The 20,987-nt window shown below is 47.0% G+C and overlaps 1 protein-coding gene across 1 annotated transcript in view; it reads right to left on the bottom strand.

The window, feature by feature from the left end:
* LOC104866537 (IQ motif and SEC7 domain-containing protein 3-like) overlaps positions 1-20,987 on the bottom strand; it is a 69,612-nt gene that overhangs the window by 4,884 nt on the left and 43,741 nt on the right. The window contains exon 4 of the mRNA XM_019208415.1: positions 14,339-14,422. Coding sequence (XP_019063960.1) covers positions 14,339-14,422 — 84 coding nt within the window. The remainder of the gene's footprint in view (positions 1-14,338; positions 14,423-20,987) is intronic.

Genomic DNA, 20,987 nt, shown 5'->3' with positions numbered 1-20,987 from the left:
AGTATTCAGTAAGACACACACACACACACACACACACACACACACACACACACACACTTGCTGGCTGCAGAAAGAGCCAGTCCCACCCTCTTATGTGCTCTAATAATTCTTGGCACTTGCTTCTCTTTTGCCAGTGACCACTTTGTACTCTAATTACTCACTTTTGTGTGTCTTCTCCCCTAGCCTATGCCATGCACACCTTTTTATCACAGGTACCCAGCACAGTGGGTTGATGTATATGACATGCTTGATAAATGTTAAATAAATGACTATCTAGATAATGGCTTTCTGGCTGGCTGAATTAAGAAGTGGGTAGACAGACAGATGAATGGATAGGTGGGTGGGTAGATGAATAGAGGAATAGAAAGATGTGTATCTACACATAGTTAATCTCTGCTACTTTCTCAAGGGCAGAGATACTGGAGTAGACTTGGTCAAGTACCACCCAGACTCCTGTAAGAAAGGACTTTTGCCCCACTGCTAGGAGTGCCTTTGGAAACTGACTTCAGCTGTCATCCCCATTAGCCCCAGCAGAGATCAGTTGTCTCTGCTAAGTATAGCGGCCTGGCCTAGTCACTTCCTTCCCGGACCCGATCACCTATTAGAGCCAATTGAGGTGGAATATAAAGGCTCAGCCATTTGAGCCCAGTGTTCTCCCTCTAGAGCTCACTGTGGATTGGCCAAGGCTGCTGTTGGGTTTTTGCACCTGGACCTTACCTCATGCTGTGTCTCTCCTCTCCCTTCCATGGGAATTGATCCTAAATGCATCCTTGGTAAAAATTCAACACATTGAACTCGGAGTCTGCTTTCTGGAGAACCCAATCCAGGACTAGATAATCCAGTGCTTTCTCCCCTCCCTTCCCCTCCCCTCCCATTCTCTCCTTTTCTTTTTTTACAGTGTTGAGGATGGAACTCAGGTCCTTGTGCATTCTAGGCAAACACTATGGAACTCAGCTACACCCCAAGCCCTCCTTCCTTTTTCTTGATAGGTGGGATTACACTGATGTCCCTGCTCCCTGATCTATAGAACTTATCCAGGTTCCAAATACATTTGCTGAAAGCTTTGGGCTCTCTTCTTAGAAAAGCGTACATGCCAGATTCTACCTGAACATCAGGAGCTGTGCAGACACCATGGAGCCCAGGCTAAGGACCCTCTTATGGAGCAATGATCATGGAGTACTTTGTATATATATATTGAGAACTGTACCACAGGCTGTAGGCAACTATGGTCACACAGAGAAAAAAGTTTGTACTAAGAACCACCAAGCCTTTCCAAGACGGGTCAGCAATACCCTTAGTGCTGAAGGAAACCTCATTCAAAGGTAAGAGAGCTAGTGAGGAGTGACGCCCTGGGTCTACAATTACTAGTTTGGTGATGTTGAGTAAGATGCCTAACTTTTCTGTACTCATTGTTCTCATCTGCAAAATGGACATGCAAACTTTTTTCCCCCAGGAGAGTGATGGAGAGGGAATGACCTCACAGTCTTTCTACAGAGGTGTGGGCCAGGGAGCTGCCTCAGGGCAGATGCTCCCTCTTGGCTCCCAGCAGGCCATGTTTCCCAGTGCCAGGAACTGAAGGGAACATGGGCCATTGAAGAGCTTCTGAGACCAAGAGGGGGAAATGGGCTTTTCATGAGGAGGGAAAAGGCTCGGTCTAAACCCACTGCTCCCCCACCAATGGCTGGCTCGGGCGGCAGCCACTGGCACAGAGTTGGGAGAAGGGTATAAAGAGGTACCGGGAGGCTCAGCCTCCGCTGGTGGTGGTGGCGGCTTGTGGGGGACAAGGGTGTGGGCTGCCCCCTGACATGCACACACACACACACACACACACACACACACACACACACCATGGCTGGCCTGGTAATCACTGAAGACCATGCAAGGGACTTTGAAGGCTGAAGGTGTTTCCAGGCTGGAATGACCCTGTGGAGGGCAGGGCAGAAGGGACAGACTCCGTCAGCCCTTCTCAAAGCTCTTCTGGGACAAACAAATGAAGCATTTTCCAGACCAAAGCTAACAATATGCTTCAAATCCCCTCAAGATTTTTCATCTTTTACTAAAACACTTCATTTTTTCTCCTTTCTCTGAATCAATAAGGTGATACTAGATGATCAGAAGGGAGCTGCTGAGCATGGAAAGCCAAGGGTCTTTGGGCCCCAGATGATATTAGGGAGGGAATGAGGTAAACAAAGAGCCAATGTTAGTGACAGGAAAAGAAACAAATTCACACCAGGCATGGAAGTATACACACCCGCAATCCCATCTCAGGAGGCTGAGATGGGAGGGTTCCAAGTTCGAGTCCAGCCTGGGCAATTCAGTGAGACCCTGACTCAAAATAACATTTAAAAAGGGCTGAGAATGTAGTTCAGTCGTAGAGCACTTGCCTAGTACACACAAGTTACTGAAGAAGGAAAGAGTGAACAAACTCATTCTGTGCAGTTTCAAAGGACAGGTTGGAGAATCCTCTTTCAGGTGAAGAGCCTTGGGCAGGGATCAGGATAGAATTTCACCTCTGCACGCTGAGTTCTGCTTAACTTTGGGCCCATCACTTCCCAACAACAATAATAAAAGGGCTATGAATGTAGCTCAGTGGTACAGCTCCCCTGGGTTCCATCACAGATGCCCCAAAAAGAATGTTTAAAATACCTATGTGCAGCCAGTACAAGAAATATCACATCAGGACAGGGGATTTAGCTCAGTGGCACCAGGCCTGCCTTGCAAGTGCAGACTCCTGAGTTCGATTCCCAGTACCAAAAAAAAGAAAGAAATATCACATCAGAAGACTTGTTCACCCTTCTGTTCCACCTTCCTCCTTAGGAGACTCCAGCCCTACTGTGTGCTGCTCATTCCCTAGCTTTTCCTTCTAAGCCAGTGTCTTCCTTACTGCTGATGTAGCAGTGCTGGCTGTTTCTCACGAGCACAGCGGGCTTCAGGCTTCATGGGGGAACACTCAGCAAAGTGGGGTCCAGAGGGGTCAAGGAAGCGCCTTCTACCTGGCAGGCTGGCAGGTCCCCACTGGAAGGTCTGCAGAGTGGCAGGGCCTGACTACATCCAGCTGGCCCTCAGGGTGGGACCTCAGCATTTCAGCAAGGCAGACTTTTAGGAAAGAGAGCAGAGTTGTCCTTTAAGGGTGTCCCCTCTGGTTGTCTGTAACCTAGAAATGTAATGACCTTCACAGGCCATGGTGACCACCAGAAGCCATTCTATCCTGGTTCACAGAGGAGCCAGGTGATGCAGGGAGAGGGATGCCTGAACCAGGTCCGGGGTGTGAATGCCTCTAAAGAGCAGCAAGGTCAGCCAGTTCCTACAGGGGCCCTCCTTCCAGGTGTGGGTGCCCCTCCCTGTGCCTGCCGTGCAGCCCAGGGATGTGTCCTTCACTGTCCCCTGACGTGAGAGTGAAAACGCTTTGCAGCCCCATGTGGGTAGCAACTATCTTTTTCTTTTTTAAGATTCCCAAAATTTAGGTTGTCATATAGAATAAAACCAAAGTGCCACTCATTTTCTCTCTACTATTGTAAAAGAATATGATCTGCAGAAAAGTTGTAATTTCAAAATGAAAACTGTCTTTAACTTTATCTGTTTTTTTGTACTCTTGGTGTTTTGTGCTGGGGGGTCTCTGAATGGAGAACTATTGGACTTTTCTGTTTTGTGTAATTTCTGAAGCTCTGAGTTAGAAGTGATGCCAAGAGAGGCTGCCGGAAGGCAGCAGATAGAACAAGTATGAGCTTTAGAACCAGGAAGACCACCTTGGTCAAAATCCACTCGCTGGCTGTGTGGTACTGGGTAAGTTTCTTAACCTCTCTGAGTCCATTTGCTCAAATGTATGGGGAATACCCACGATATGATTTTGCTGAGAGCTAATGAAATAATATCTGAGAACCCTCTGGTACCTGTTTGATGCCAAGTAAATGTAGATTTCCTTCATAATCTAGGCCTATCACAGGCTGACTGCTCCCTGGAGCACTGTGACACAGTCTTCAGCCACAGCCCCTTCAGGGCCTGCCAGTATTATAGTAACCTAAACAAAGCCTGTGGCCCCGCCCAGCCAGAGGCCCGCATGAGACCCTGCCCGCTCTTTTGCATTCTCTTAGACATAAAATCTCTTCTTCCCGTCCTCCTTCTCTTCCAGCCCTACCTCAGCCTGGCAGAGCAGATGCCTCTTCTGTCCTGAGTATTTCCAGGGCAGGGCAGTTCCCCACAGGCTCAATTTCACCACATGCCACTGAAAAGTCTTTGATGGCCTATAGGAGCCTGCAGAGGCCAGGTGTGTGCTTGCTGCAAATGCAAGTCTTGCAAACCATCAGAATTACCAGTAGAGTAGGACTTTGCTCTAGATACCATCCGGTTACTATGGACAAGATTCCCTATATGTTTCCCTATAGTTACCTTCAGCTTTCCTACCAGCAGTCTTTCCCTGTGGCAGACCAGGGCAGGGGCAGTGACAGGCCACAACCCCCGCCCCAGTAAAGTGCCTCCTCTCAGATAAGCAGGCAGGCAGACTGTCAGCTGGCAAGATGATTTCCCTGATAAAATGCCTATGCTCTTAATCTCCCAGCCTCCCAGTGGCAGCTCAGTGCTGGGTTAAATCATTTCCTCCCCTGCCCTGATGTCCAGAAAATCTCCCTGGGCCTGTTGGCCCAGTTTGATTGGCACTCTACTGGGCCTTTGATCCCTGCCCCAACTTGGTCCCTTGGTTCTGAATCTCTCTCCATGTTGACTGTCAGGCTCTTTCACCCAACACTCCAAATGTCATGGCCTGAACAAAACCCCCTGAAAGACAGCTCCCTCCACACCATCACCTGCCACCCCAAGGGAGGGCCAGACGTTCTCTGTGGGGCACAGCTCGGCAAGTGCTATGGCTTGGATCTCAAAAATCCCCTTGCCCTGCCACCGCCCATATGTCCCAGGCTTGGCCACCAGCCTGTGGCACTATCGGGAGATGATGGGACCTTCAGGGGGGAGGCAGTGGAGGAAGCTAGGTCACTAGCCGTGTGCCTGGGAAGAGACAGTGGGACGCAGCCTCTTCCTCTCTCTTTGCTTCCCTGCCACCATGAGGTGAGTGCTGTCTCATCACAGGCCCCAAAACAAAGAGGCCAATCAAGCAGACTGAAATCTCTGAAACCAGGAATCAAAACCAATCTTTCCTCCTTTTAAATTGACCATCTCAGGTATTTTGTCACAGGACAGAAAACTGACTGATGCAGCAACCATACACAGCACTCAAGGCAGTGAGTCCTTTTCTACTCCCATCAGGTCCGTTGCCATGACAATCGGCCCATTATTTCTGAGCACTGCCCAGTCACCTCTGAGTTTCTAGACCCTAGATCTCGCCTGATTTCTCATTTCTCCGTCTCTGCTCTTGAAAACCCAGCTTCTATTTTTCCAGTACGGGGATAACTCCAGGGCCTTGCACATGCCAGTCAAGTACTCCACTAAGCTACACCCCCAGCCCTGGAAGTCCACCTTTAAAACTGACAGCACTTACTGAGTCTTTATAATAAGCCAGACACCTTTCTGGGCATCACCTCATTTAAAACATCCCCACAGGCTTGTACCATCGGTGGTACATGCATGACTGTCCCATTGGGCCTCTTGTCCCATCCGGCCCTGTGGTGAACATGTTAATCCTCCTAAAAACTCTTAAGAGGTAAGTGCTATTGTTATCCTTATGACACTTTACAGATTCATAAAGTGAGGATTAGAAAGCTTACGTCATTTAACCTAGGTTATAGGGTTCCTAAGTGGCCCAGCCAGGACTTGAACCTGGAATTGAATTATGAGAGGCTGTGCTCTCACCTACTCCACCTTATAGCGCTTCCTTGACATCTTCCTGAATTCATCTTCTACTCCAAGGCTCTGCTGTACAACTTCCTCACCTTTCTTTCTCTCCCTTCCCTGCCTAGAAGGAAATTCACAAAACCTACCTGGCTCATTCCTCTGCCTGCTTCGAGAAAAGGAAACATTTGTTTTTAACTTCTTTAGTGAGCACTAAACATGAGTATCTTGTTCACTAGGATTATTTCTCATTTTCAATTACTAGATCTATGTGAATAAAAGGTATCAGTCTCTTGTGAATGTTTCTGGCAAGTCTGTTCCCCGGAATGTGAGGTGCCCAGGTAGCATAGTTGACTCTGGAGACCTCCAACATTTGGCATAGACCTGGGACATGGGGACACACCAAGATCTCACCAGTCAGTGTGGGTGGTTGCACTGGGCTGGGGGAATCAAGGTGGCATAGTCAAACAGGATCAAGAAGAAGCACGGTGTAAAGTTGTTGCTTGCTTGCTGTCCTTCTCTTGTATGAGCTCTGGCCTTAACCTCTGCCAGCTTCTGCCTTTGAGACCTTTGATAAGTGGCCTCTTTCCTAGGTGTGGCCTCAACTGTCAAATGGACACAATGCTTCCCCAAGAACCTGTGAGCCTGTGTGTGGGAGAATCATGTGAGTGACCGGGGAGATCTGCACTCTGGGAGATACTGTCCAGTGGCACTGGTTAGGTGAGGCAGCATCGACCTCATCCCTCCTTCACCCCTCAGGTCTGTCCTTGGAGTGAAGGAAACTGCATCTGAGTCCAGGGCACATGCTGAGAGCTGTGCACAAGAGCGAGAGGTGTGTGCCTGGCTCTTCCCTGGGCTGGGGGACACATTCCTGATGGAGAGAGGGACACAAGAGGGTCTCATGGTATGCTGGCCATGTACAAATGAGGTCAGATTTTTCTTTTTTTAAATTTTCCTTGTACCATAAAAGCAGTGTTTTAACACTAAGCAGAATATAGAAAGCACCACCTGCCCATGCCCTAGGCTGTCCTCTCTTTGCACAACAGGACCCTATCAGCCTGTGCCTTTGTCTGCAGTGCTCTGTCCCTGCAGGGCATGCCCAGCCCTGGCCAAGGCAGAGATCAATGCTGGGAGCTGTGATGATCAGACAGCGCACCTCTCATGGCATTTTGAGGAAACTGAGGCCCAGAAATGGGGGTGTCTTTGGTGAAAGTACCTCTTCCCGGGGTGCCCAGTCCCACCATGGCCTGTGCTTCCAGGAGTGGGTGGGGAAGTGGGCAAGGTGCCTCCTGCCTGGCTTTGGCTCCTACACCTCCAGGCTTCTAAGTCAGTAAACCTTTTCCCCTGACACCCCCTCTTCTCTGCAGAAGACAGCCACACACTCCAGTTTTCACCACAGACAGCTGTCTTTCCTGTTGTTGTTGTTGTTGTTTTGGTTTTTTGTTTTTGTGGGGGGGGGTTGGTACCAGGGATCAAACTCAGGCCCTTGCGCTTCTTTCGTGTTGTTTTGAAATAATTGTCACAAAGAAATCTTCAGAACCCCTATTTCTGAAGCCATTGTAAAGCTCTCAAAGATAATAAAGTCTCTAAGAATGCCTGACTGGATTAAATCACTCATTATATTTTCTTCTTTGTTTCCCTTCTTCATTCAATAAAACAAATTTAAAATGTTAAAAATTTTGGATTTCTGTCATACATTAGATAGACTTAAGGAAATTATAAATTATTTTCCTAGTCAGATTATTGCTTAAAAGCTATGTGAGTGGGTAAACAGGCTTTCAGAATAGAAAACAAAACAAAAGCACAGGAAATCTTGGAGTTTAAAAAAATCTCTAGCACTGCAAAGAGAGGATGCTGTTCCTGGGAATGAAAAAATAATATCCCAAAGATCCAAACAAGAAGTTTTAGGTAAATAAAAGAAAAATAGATTTCCCAGTAAACCAGACAAAATTGCATTAGTGAACGCCAGAGGAACAGAGAGCACTAGCGATTCCTTGTGGAATCTTTCATTTTGTTGTTGTGGAAGTGTAATGTTCACTTATGTTTATTTTCCTTAACTAAGCCTAGAATTTTTTTCCTGTTCCTAAAAATACTCTCACCCTCATTTCTCTCCTCAGCTTGGCTGGTCCGATGCATTTACCTAATGCCTCCTGGAGTCTGGGGACAGCCTCTGGGGCAGAGAAAGGGACAGGGGTGAGATGAAACCACCCTTGAGGGACCCACTTCCTGTGGCTGGAAAGTGACCCAGCTGCCCACCTCCCTGCCACTCCACTCTCTCTTCCTATATGTGACACTTCCCCGGCTGGCACCTGATTCTGGTGGCCCGAGGCTCACGTCCTAGCTCTGCTCTTTACCAGCTGACTCTAGCCAGCTTGGACAAGACATTCATGGTTCACGGTCTTCGACCCTCAGTTTCCTCGTCTAGAAAGTGGAAGTGATCATATTTCACAAGCTTTTACTGAGGATTAAATAATAGTTGCACAGCTCAGAGCAGGTGCTAGATACATGGTGGTGAGTGAGTATTCTCTTTCCCTTCCCCAGGGTAGAAGACACAAAACAGGAATACAAAGTTAGTAGGAATTCTCTAGTCACCTGACATCATACTGTGAAAGCAGCCTGTCGGAACGGGCACAGCCTCTGCATGAACATGTCAGTCTCCTAAGAACCCTTTGGTGGCAACCTCGGTCGGTGGAGAGGCCAGTCTTACGGGATGGCGCAAGGCCTGGATGGGAGAATTACAGAAGCCCCTTCCCCTGGGCAAATAGTTACCTGCAGACAGGAGTTTCGCATCCAGCTCAGGAGAACCTCTTGAACGGAAATCCAAAGTCATGACAAGACAAAACTGTCTAAAACAGGTTGAGCACATGTAATCTGAAAATCTAAAATACAAAACTCTCTAGACTCTGAAACCTTTCATAATACCACAAGTGGAAAAATTCACACTATGAATTTGCTTCATGCACAAAATTATTAAGAACACTGTATAAAATCACCTTCGGGCTATGAGTATAAGAAGTATATAAAGCATTAGTGAATTTTATTTTTAGGCTGGGGACCCACCCCCAGCATTGTGTATATGCAAATATTTCCAAATCAAAAAAACCTGAACCACTTCTGGTACCACCCATTTGAGATAAGGGATACAACCTATATTCTGGAATATTTTAATACCTTCCCAAAAGCTCATCTTTTGACACACATTTTGGGCTTGGGGCCTCCTATATCTGGCAAGGAAGACACAGATGGGACAAAAAACATGGAGAGGGAAAGTGACAGGTTACAGTGAACAGATTTCTGTAGCTCTAGGACCGAATTCTTCTGCCATCTGTGTGCGTTCACCTCAGGCATGGATCCCGGCGCAGCTGTACTCTTTGTAATTATAGAGCTCCTCAGAGCCTAAATGACAGGGAAGCCCATCCTGTCTGCATGCTGTTTTCCTGCCCACCCCACAGGGATCCTCCAACCCCCTTGGGGTCCCACTGTCAGGCAAGCTGCTCCTGCCGCAGCAGGCCCTCCTGGGCCCCAGTTCCTCACACCATCCAACCTTTCCATAGGCCATTTCCGCCTAACCATTTCTGCCCCCTACAGGAGACAAGCTCTTCCTCAGCCTCCCCTGCCACCTACTGTCTTCTCCATTCACGTGTGCAGAGACCCCAGAGGTGTGGGCCAGGTCTTTTTGGGAAGCAGGGACATTTCCTACTTCTCTAAGGAAGACATGCAGTGCTATGTGTCCCAGAGCCACCCGGGTGGCTGTTCTCCACCAGGGAGCAGCGCAGGTTTCCCAGCAGCCTCTGAACCCAGAGTGACTACTAGAGCAGGCACATGGTACAGAAAAGTACCTCAGCCCAGCTGTTGAGAACTAAACTGTATCGATTAAGAATTTAATTGTTCTGTAATCACTGATTAAACACTGACTGGTCCACTGATTGAACTCCAGGCTCATCCCAGCCAGTGGGGTCAGGTAAGAGAGGGATGGATTTCTGCTCAAGCTAAGGTACACAAAGGCAGAGCTGTCTCCCACAGCTGTTCTGGGAAGGGTGCCCCTGCCATGCAGCTTCCTGTCAAGCCCGGAGGAACTCTGCAGACCCCACTTTGCCACTGGGTAACAGGTGGCAGCACCATGTGTGTGTCCCGGGCAGTGTGGGGCCCAGGAGTGACAGGGATGGGGGCTCTCTAAGCTGACAACATACTAGTTGGGAAATCTAGGCTACAAAAATTTTTTATGGTGGGAAAATGTAAAACTCAATGCACAGAAAAGTAAAATACTGGAAGCTTGCACACTCAACTATGAATAGTAATTAATTCTATGATTGGATTCAATTTTTATTTTCCTCTTCAGATTTCTGTGTTTTCCATATTTCCAACAACTGGCATGCATAGCTTATAATCAGAAGAAACAGATGTTGTTTAAGACCGAATGAAAGGGCTAGCAAGATTTCTCTTGAGAAAAACAAAAACCCCTAAAACCTCCCAGCAGCAGCAGCTCCAAAGAAAGAGGCTACATTCTGGAGCTGGACTTAGGTCTGGCTTCCAGCTCCAGGTCTGTATGGTAGCGGTTCCCTTGTCATTCTCCAACTTCTCTTTAGCCCAGATTCCTCCTCTGTACATGGGCAGCGCCTCTATCTCACAGACCGTGGGGCAGTGTCCCTGGCATGGTCAGTACATACGAGTGTCTGTTCTGTCCTGGTGCAAGAGTGAGTGAATGAAAAGGAAGAAATGAATCAGAAGGAAGGGATCAGTCAAGCTGCTGGGACTCAGAGCGCCACCCCCACCACTCAGGTGCCTTCTCCATTCGCTGCCCAGGACTAGGGTCTGCTCCGTTTCCTCCCCTGCCCACCCCTTTCTTCTGCCGCCTCTTCCCGTTACTCTAGTAGAAGCCAATCTTCCTCCTCTCAGCCCCATTACCACCCACAGAGACAAATGGGCTGCAATTCTGCTCGACCTGGGAGGCAGCTGGCCAGCTCTAGGGTCATTGTTTCCAATGTGATTGAGAGCCTAGAAGGGAGGGAACCAGTGAGACCAAAGCAGGACTGCAATTATGAGCCTATTCAGCTCCCCAGCATAAAGCCTTGCCATGAGCTAACAGCAGGGAGGGGACAACATGAGCTCCTCACCCTCTGCGAAGAGCCTGGCACAGGGCTGCAGGGGCTCCACCTCCTCCCACCCCACCTGAGGGCCAATTACCCTGGCAGGTATGGGGGTGACTGCCCAGGCCTGTGTGGGGATCGAGCCCACTGAAGCCCATGATAATCCTGCCTGGTCATCCAGTCTCAGAGCCTTCACCAGCTCCCAGCTGATCCATTGTATGCAACTCGCTGAGCCCCCTACCCCACCACAGACACCAGAAGCTTCCAGACTTTCCCCATTTAGGTCTTCCCACTCTGGGCCACAATGCTCCCTGGCAGGCTCCTCTGCAGGTGCTGGAGAAGGCAGTCCCAGTTCCCAGTAAGTCTGTCCTAACCTCCAGGACTGAGGCTTCTGTGTCTCTTTAGGAGCTTGTGAGAATCTCTCAGGCCCCAGAGTCTCCGGGACACAGCAGAGTTCCTCTGGCTGAGGGTTGGCTAGGCTAAAACAGCTGACCGGGTAGGTGAGCTGCTATGGTAGCTCTCAGAGACCTAGGAAAGGGACATTTACTCAGCTTGGCAGCTTGGGGTGGGCCAGGGAGGGACAGACACAGTGTACACTTGTGTGGACCTTGGCTTCAGCCAGAGAGCAGAGGCAGGGAACTCCCATAGCTGGCTGCATCCACACACCAAAGACCTGGAGATGAACTGATTAGGTCTGATTCCCTACTGGGTTGCCTGTGGAGACTGACTGGCTTATCCCTGGAAGTCCTCAGAGGACTGGGCTAGTGTCTGACCAGTAGGGGGAGCAGGACTTGCCTCACAGCACCAGAGGGGCCCAGAGGGCTCCTGTGCTGGGTCCTTGGCCTGGGCTTTGATCTTGGCACCTGCTCCTTAGATGACTCCCTGAGAAGTCTGGGCCACCTCTCTAGAGGCGGGACACCTGTTCAGGGAAAGTGACAGGGGTTGGGAAGGGGTCATGGAAAGATTGGGAGCAGGGATGTTGAGAGTCTGGTGGGAGAAAACTTAGGACCCAATAACCTGGGAAGCTAAGAACCCAGACCAATTGACACATGCCCTGTTGGGCTGTCCAGAAAACTCTCCCAGAGAAGCCAGGACACCGACATCAGACAGACAAACGGACAGACAAGCAGGCTCTAGGAAACTACAAACCACACAGACAGGATGACTTGAAAAACAGGAACTAGAGACAAGCAGCAGCTGAAGCTCTGGGCCTCTTGGAGACCAATCTCCCTACCCTGCACAGACAGTTGGAATGGCCAGGACTTACAGGCCCCTCCATGAGCATTACAGAAACTCTCCCACCTCCCACCTCCCTCCCTATAGCACTTTCAGCCCCCAGCCTCGGTGCCTGCACCTCCAAGGGGAAGACAAATGACAGACATTTGGAGAACTAAGATAATGGATTTCGTGGCATCCACCCCAAAATTTGGAAACAATCTGAGTCCTTTGGAGCCCTGGCCCCCATTAAGGTCCCTCCCCAGAGCCCTCCCTGTGCCCTCATAACCTACCTTCTCAGATGCTCTGGGGGTACACCACCTCCTCCCACCCCTTCCCACCTGAGGCAGGGAGGGCATGCAGGCGGAGGAGAGCTGTCATGTGGAGGAAGATGAGGGATGGGAAAGAAACAGGAGTATGGCAGACCCAAAGAAGACCCCTGTGACCTGTGCCCACCAGGCCTGGGCTTCCTGAGGGTGAGTTAGCCAACAGCACCACAGCCTGCTCTTGGGTAGCACCCCTAGCAGTCTCAGGAAGGTGAGCTGAAGTGTGGGGTGGCAGGCAAACCTGTCCCCTGCCAAGGAAGGCCGTTTGTAGGAAGGAGACTCAGGCTGTGTCATAGGAAGGAGGCAGGGCCCTTCTGTCTCCTCCTCCTCCTCTGTCATCCTTATGCTTCCTGAAGCTGGACTCTTTCCTTTTCTCTTCTACTCTCTACTATCTCTCTTCTTCTCTTCTACTATCTCTCTCATTTCCTTCTTCCTTCTAATTTCCAGGTGAGCTGTTTTCCGTTTGGGGGTACCCTAATGTACCGCTAGATGGGGAATTGCCATGGCTCCAGGTGGACCTTATCTCCAGTCCCAGGGCAGGGCCCAAAACTTGGCATGAAGACCACCCAAAATATCAATGCAGCACCTGACTACCAGTGGGGAGCTCCCATGCCTCCCTGAGCCCTGGATTGAAGGACCTCAAGGTGTGCCTTCTCCCCAAAGTCTCCACCTCAGAGTCCTACCTCCTCCTCCTCTGGCCTCTGCTGATCTCTTCTCAAGGGAAATCAATTAGCAGTGCCTTCCAGGGTGCTTTTCTTTACCCCTAGGTCAACAGCCACCACCTCTGATAACTATATAGTTACTTTCTAAGGACTAAAAGGAAAAATATCATAGAATAGCTAAATCTTAAACATAAAAATGGTGAGCACCGGGAGCAAAATGCCACAAGTTCAAGTGCAGGCATTGCTATTTACTGTGTGACCACAGACAGTCCTGAGTCTTTGGACCCACAACCTTCTCTCACATAAGACAAGGATAATCACCTGCCTCGTCTGGCCCCACTGAGGCACTGAAAGTTCATGAGATTATATGTAGAAGCTACTTTCTAGACAGACCAATCCCCCACTCTTCAGATAAGTCAACTGAGGCCTGGGGAATTATGTAAATTGACTCAATTCATTCTCACATGGGGAGACTGGAGAGAGGGCCCATTCGGGCCAGAATCCAAATGAGGAAAAGGACAGGTCAAGAAAAGAAAAATGTGCAGAAGTGAGGCCAAAAAGTTGGTGGGAAACAGAAGAGAACAAAGAGACAGAGAGCAGATGGAGGTGCAAACATGGGGACTTCGCGTGGGCAAGGAGGGGGAGAAATGGAGAAACACAGGGCAGGACACAGAAAGGGGCACCAACAGAGTCGGCAGTGGCACAGAGGAGAGGGTTTGCAAGGAAAGGAGACAGAAGGGGTAGGCATGACCCAGAACAAGGATACCAGGCCCTTCCTGTCAACAACCCCTCTTCTTCCCAGGTGTCAGCCAACTCAGCCAGAGAGGAGAAATCCTGGCTCCTTTACAGGAGGAGAAAGTTAGAAAGGAAAACAGAAAATTTCTCTGTAAGAGGAAGGTCTGGCGTTCACTGAGCGCAAACATTCTACCATGTGACGTGAGCATTATCAAACTCACCCCTCTTGGCGTTTATCAAAATTGTATTTTATGCCAGTCCTTTAGAAGGAAGAAGCATGGGTTTGGGTTTTGAATGACAGGGCCTGAGGGCTGTAAGTGTCAGGAATGGCTCTTCTGGGTCCTGAGGAAGGAAAGAGAGATGGAAAGAGCGGAAGGAGATGACAAGATTGGGCACATTCAGGGTGGAATGGCCATAGACAAGGTGAAGGAGATGAAAAACAAAACCACAGCAGACTCCAGAGGAGGCCCCGGAGCCGTGTGCTGAGAGGAGGGAAGGTCGGGGGAGGAAGTAAGGAGGAAGGGGCCCCGGGTCCCACCTCTGGGAGGCCAGGTCGGAGCAGGCAGGCTTCTGCTCGGCGTCGGCAGCAGGGCAGCAGAACTGGTGCAGCACGGTCTCATTCCTGTGGGCGGAAGAAAGAAGGCCAGAGTGTAGTAAACCAGACTGGGCCAGCTCTGCCCCAAACTGAGGCATTCTTGTCTCACCAATTGCTGCCCCTTCTCTACCACGTGAGCCCCTGTGTGACATGGGTGGCCAAACACAGCTATAGGAAAGTGAGCAGCATTAGGGTCATATCTAGCCAAGTCTCAATCATCTGTAGGCCCAAGTTAAATGCCACCTCCTGCAGGGAACTTCTGCGGCCAACCCAGGCTCCCCACTTCTGCACTCTCATCACTGTAGGCGGCTCCTACTGGACGATTTACCATTTGTACTTCTCTATCACTTCTCCTAACTCTTTATGACTCTGTTCCCTGCTCAGGCCCTCCAAGACCTGCACGCATTAAACACCTTTAAACTGATCAGATGCAAAGACACAAAGCATTGAGATGGAGCCTATTGTCTTGTCAGCTGAGACTCCAAGGCATGGTATTTGATGAAAGAATGGTTTGATATAAAAGAGGAAGCCAACCCAAGAAGCAGGAATTTGGGTTCCAGGACAAGCTCTACAGATGGCCAGTGATGTGATACACAGTTTATTGGAGAGGTCAATTTATTTACTATTGAAATCACAGAGTTGAACTAGAGAAGTGCTTCTTGACACTGACTGCATATTAGAATCACCAGAAGATTGCTTAAAATACCACTGCATTCTATCCCCAAGGACTCTAAATTGTACGGTCTGGCAGGGTCCGTGGCACCAGAACTTTTTATGTATTTACCCGTGATTCTAAAAGGGACCCAGGATCCAGAAACACTAGACTAGATTTCCAAGGTCCCTTCTCACTCCAAAATGCTGTCATTCTGATATCCACATGGAGCCAACCTGGGAGTTAATACTGCAGTCACCTTTGGATGGAGTTACACTGATCTGTCACCTACTCTCTCTTACTGACTGGTCCCCATCCTCGGCATTATGGTGCCAGAGAATGTCAGAACTGGAAAGGCCCCACAGATTATATGAAAAGGTTTTCAGACTTTGTTAGTCTGAGCTAAGAACACTTGTCCAAACCAAATCTTTACTAGAACCCCATTTGGTGAAACAAACCCAGAACAGCTCCATGGTTGTGGGGTGGGAAGTCTACCGTCTCTTCCCAGATATCTGAGCCACCTCCTTGGTCCATTTTGGGAGCTTTTAGATTCCAAAAGTACAGACTGAAAATGCTGGGGTTAGCTATCCTCATAGAAGTTGATATTGGCGCTTACCTTAATTTGATGAAAATAAAGGCCAAGACAATATATGTTCAAATGAGAAAAAAAATTCCAAAGAAAACTTAGGAAAATAGCTTATGAGTTTTGGAGATTTTAAAAACAAAACAGAAAACTGCAAAGCCACGGATTAAAAAATATACATATATATCTATATAAAATGAAAAAATTTTATAAAATACACTTATAAGTCAAAAAACAAATGATAGGCTGGGAAAATACATTTGCACCACATATGACAGAAGGCAAGATAATACCCTTCTGACCTTGAACTCTAACACATTCCTAATATAAAGATAAACCCAGAAGAAAGAATAGGCAGACTGTGAATAGCTATGGCCAGACGAGGCGATCCAAAGAACTAGTAAATACATAGAAAAATATCTTGCATTACTAGTAAACAGAAAAATACAAATTAAAGTAGTACTGAGATGCTATTATTCACCCATCAGACTGGCAAACATTAAAAAGGCTGCTAAGTATAAGTGCTGGTGAGGATGTGGGAGAGAGAATTACTCTCAGGCACTACCTGTGTAGATGCAATTTTAAAAATTTATTTATTATTTTTTAAATTTTTTTGGTACTGGAGATTGAATTTTGTCCTTATGCTTGCAAGGCACATGTCAGAACCACTGAGCTAAATCACTGGCCCTAGATGCAAATTTTTGCCATTCTTTTTGAGAATTAAAAAGGCAACATGATTTCTGATATAGCAGTTCCACTTCTGAAATTGTATACGTGTAGAAATGGATGTACTGGTTTATAAGTTATTTATTCAAAATATTTAAGGCAGCATTGTTTTTGGTGGTGGGAGGGGACAACCAGAAACTACCTGGGTCACCATCTACCACAGAATGGTTGAATAAATTTTGATACCCATACCTTAGAATTATATACCATTCAACAAGAGTCAGTTTTCATTGTATCTCTTGGCCTGGATGGATTTCCACAACATGACTAAATGAAAAAAGCAATTTACAGAGAAATGTGTACATTATGGTCCTAGTTTTGTAAGACAAACATAATCCCTCTGCACCAAATGCAAATGCAAGTTCTAGACACATGTATTTTATGAATGCACTATATTTTATGAATGCAAACTAAGTCTTAACTTTGGTACCATAGCAGGCTGAGAGTAGGGAAAAAGAGTAGATGTAGGAAAGGGAAAAAGTATTTGGTAAAATGATGACTGAAAATGTTTCACATTTATGATATTACTATTTGCTTTTTTTTTTTTTTTTTTGTACCAGGGATTGAACTCAGGATCTTGTGCTGAGGCAGGCACTGTGCCACTGAGCTAAATCCCTCATGCTTACTAGCTTTTTAATCTTGATTACCAGATTGATTGGATTAAAACTCTTGGTGGGATTGGATTGTGAAGGCAATGAGTAATCTCATCAGTAGGTGAACCCACTGGCAAACTGACGAATGGGCTACTAGGAGATGGGGGTTAAATGGAGGAAGCAAGTCATAGGGGAGCGACCTTGGGCTCTGTATCTGGGTTCTAGCCCTTTCCTGTTCCCTGCTTTGCAGATGCCATGGCTTTAGCACTTTTCTTCTGCCACCACATTTGTGCCTTAGATTCCACCATAGACAGAAACCTCTGAAACCATGAGCCAAAATAAACCTCTCCTCCTTCAAGTTGTGTATGTTAAACATTTGGGTCACAGTGACAAAAAGCTAATATACATTGTAAATTCATTAAAATTGAATGTACCTAGAGAAAAGACTAAAAAGTGCCAGAAACTAATACAAATATTGATGTTCCACGATGGGATCATGAGGAAAAAATTTTTTGGTGTTGAGGTCTTGCACTGGGCTATACTCCAACGTTTTTTATTTTTTATTTTGAGACAGGGTCTCACTGGGCTGCCCTGGCTGGCTTTGAACTGTGATCTGCTTGCTTCAGCCTCCCGAGTAGCTGGGATTACAATTACAGGTGTGTGCCACTGTATTCAGCTTATGGGCAATTTTTGTCCAGGATTGTTATTAATAGATTATCAAATATGAATCATATGTAACCTATAGAAAATTAATTAAAAATTAACACAACTAATATAAAATTTTAAAAGGGTGAGGACTGAGGACACAGCTCATAGGTACAGTATGTGTTTAGCATGTACCAGGCCTGGGCTCTATTCCCAGAACTGCAGAAAAATATAAATAAATTAATACCACAGAAAATAAATAAATAACCCTGACCTATTATTTTACAAATGAGGAAAACAGGCTTACAGTGAAAAGCACTGTATTTAAAGTTGTCCCCTGAAAATGAAAAAAAATGTAAATAAAGTGTTTGTAAATGGAGAGGGGAGGAGGGGGTGAAGGGAGGGCAGGGACAAGGGGAAAAAATGAGAACCAAGACCTGTCATGTAGAGGTACAAGAGCCTAATAATGAATGTAACTGTACTGTATCCCTAAAATGTACCAATAAACCCAATTAAATAAACAAATAAATAAAGTTGTCCCCTGGTGAGTCCCTGGTTAGTTTTCCAGCCTCCCCAACCTCCCCACTGCCCCAGAGTTCCTGAGGCAAATCAGAGCCTTGGAGAATTGTCTAGAATGGGAAGGTCTTGCAGTAGCACCCCAAGTTCCATGGCCTGAGGAAAAGGAGAGAGAAGAAACAGGGTGGAACTGGATGGCTTGGACTAGAGGGATAGGTAACCCAGTGTGTAGACAAAATCCCTGCTCTGCCCACCTACATGTCTATTTCCAAGCCACCAGCTGTGCCTGTGCCAGTGCAGGTTTTGGATTCCTGACAAAAGAAGCCACCATGAGCTGGGAGTGGTGGCTCACACCTGTAATCCCAGCACTCGGGAGGCTGAGGCAGGAGGATCGCTGTGAGTTCGAGACCAGCCTGGCTACATAGTGAGTTCCAGGTCAATCTCAACTACATAGTGAGACCCTGTCTCAAAAAACCAAAAAAAAAAAAAAAAAAAAAAAAAAAAAAAAAAAGAAGCCACCATGAGGACAGGCAAAGAAGCAGAGCTCAATCTGCAGTCACAGCACTGGCAGTTCAGGAAATAGAGCCACCAGACACCATCACTTGATGGCACAGCAGTGCCTGGAGGATGCTGTTCTGACCCTGCCTTTCTTTCTCAGAGGCTGCCTCCCCAGACTTCAAGCCACTCCTCCACCCAGGCATGAAGGGCAGGCCCCAAGGGATGTCAGGGTCCCCAGTCTTTGGCTGCATCAGCACATGCAGTGAGTGACACAGCCTGAATGTATCTGAGAACTTCTGAACCCCAGACTCAGGCTGGCAGTGCTCGTGGGGTACAGTATTTGCTGGGGGTTTTGTTAGCAAGGTCCTTTGAGCAGTCTAGCTGAGAGAGAGGTTCATCTGCCAAGCCCTCCCCTGCAGCTCCTCCGAGCTCTAGCCTCATCGGGGGTCTCCTGGAGGAACCTCCTCACCTTCCCCTGCGGTTCATCCCATGATGAGTTGCAGGTACCACTCTGCCTGCCTCTGGCCACTTCTCTGTCAAGGCCATGGTCTAAGTCCACTGGCTAAACACTGCCTTCAGCTTCGTGGGTGTCCCTTCCCTCTGCCTGGAGGAGAACCCAAACAGAAGGAGCCAAAGAATTCCTTCCCACGAATAATAAAGTTGGAGCCATGATAAAAAAGGGTAGGTACCTTCTCTCTGGATGTTCTTCTCCAAAATCCTTAACTATGGTCTAATAGTGATAAAAAACAGCAGACGATATGGGTCCTAAATCAAAGACACTCCAAAAAAAACACAAAAAACCTGGTTGACACTCCACAAAACTATTAACATCATGAAAACTACAAAGAGACAGAAGTTTTCACAGACCAGAGGACACTGCGGAGATACAATGACTGTCATATGGTTCCCTGGATGGATAGGATCCTGTACAATAAAGAGGACAATGGTGGAAAAACCAGTGAAACACAAATGAAGTCTGAGCTTCAGTTGATGGAGACAGATGATAGGTAGATGGGTAGGTGGATAGACAGGTGACGATAGGAAGATAATGATAGACAGACAGGCAGACAGAGGATAAAATAGGAAGGAAAATACTAATGATTGTGTCTTAGCGCTCATAGTGCTTATCAGTTCTAACCACTTTCACACATTAATTTATTGATTCTCACGAAACCTCAAAACCCAAAAAAACTTCCTCATCATGTCATAGGTGAGAAAGATGATGTAGAGTCAGTTTGGGAGCCACTGATGAAAAATCAAGCACTCATGTACATTACCTTGCATCTCATGACAATTCTCCCCCGCCCATTAAGTATATTGGTACAATTTAGATACACAGTACAGTTCCATTCATCATCGGGAGCTTGTACTTTACATGATGCATCTTGGTTTTTGTTTTCCCCCATTCCCCTGCCCTCGATTCACCCCCTCCACCCTTCTCTATTTACAAAGACTTTGTTTCCATGTTTTTCCTTTTCTCGTGTTTTTTCTTTTCCCTTGTTTCCTTTCCCCTGCGCTTCCTACTTCCTCTACTCCTTTAGCCCTTTTCTTCCTATTTTGCAATATCAATTATACATTTTGATCCTTATTTACACTTTTAATTTTTCACACCAGAGAAACTATTTGGTATTTACACTTGTGTGTCTTATTAATTTCACTTAAGAGTATGGCCTCAATGAACATCCACTTCTCTATAAATGTCTCTAGTTTCTCATTCTTTATGGCTCAGTAGTACCATTTTCGTATTTTTTAAAAAACCCACATCTTCTTTAGCTAGTCTCCAGTTGATGGGTAATTAGGCTGTTTCCAAGTTTTAGCTATTACAAACTGTGCTGCTATAAACATGGGTACACATATATCCCTGTAGTATGATTCTTTTAATTCTTTTGGGAAGATGCCCAGCAGAGGAATAGCTGGATCAAATGGAACCTCTAGTCCTAGTTCTTTGAGGTATCTCCATATTGATTTCCACAGTGGTCACACCAGTCTTCAGTCCCACCAACATTGGAGAAGGGTTCCTTTTCCCCACAACCCCACCAGAACTTGTTATTGGTTTATTTCTTGACAGTATCCATTCTTTCTGGCGTGAGGGGGAATCTCAGTGTTGTTTTTATCTGCATCTCTCGAATTAAGTGATGTTAAACATTTTTTCATGTTTATTTGCTGCTATTACTTCTTTGAGAAATGCCCGTTTATTTCAGATGCCCATTTTTGAATTGGGTCTTTATATTTGGGGTTCTGGGTTTTTTTAGTTCTTTATACATTCTAGATAGCAGACCTTTGGGTGAAGAACAGCTGGTAAAATTTTTTTCCCACATTGTAGGTTGTCTCTTAGCTCTGTTGGTGATTTCTCTTCACGGTAGGTGCTATCAGCCCCTT

Source organism: Fukomys damarensis, unplaced genomic scaffold, assembly GCF_012274545.1.
Source record: "Fukomys damarensis isolate Sample0158 unplaced genomic scaffold, DMR_v1.0_HiC HiC_scaffold_5, whole genome shotgun sequence".
Classification (NCBI taxonomy): Eukaryota; Metazoa; Chordata; class Mammalia; order Rodentia; family Bathyergidae; genus Fukomys; species Fukomys damarensis.
The sequence above is the reverse complement of the archived record's forward strand: the minus strand, read 5'-3'. Positions and strand labels throughout refer to the sequence as shown.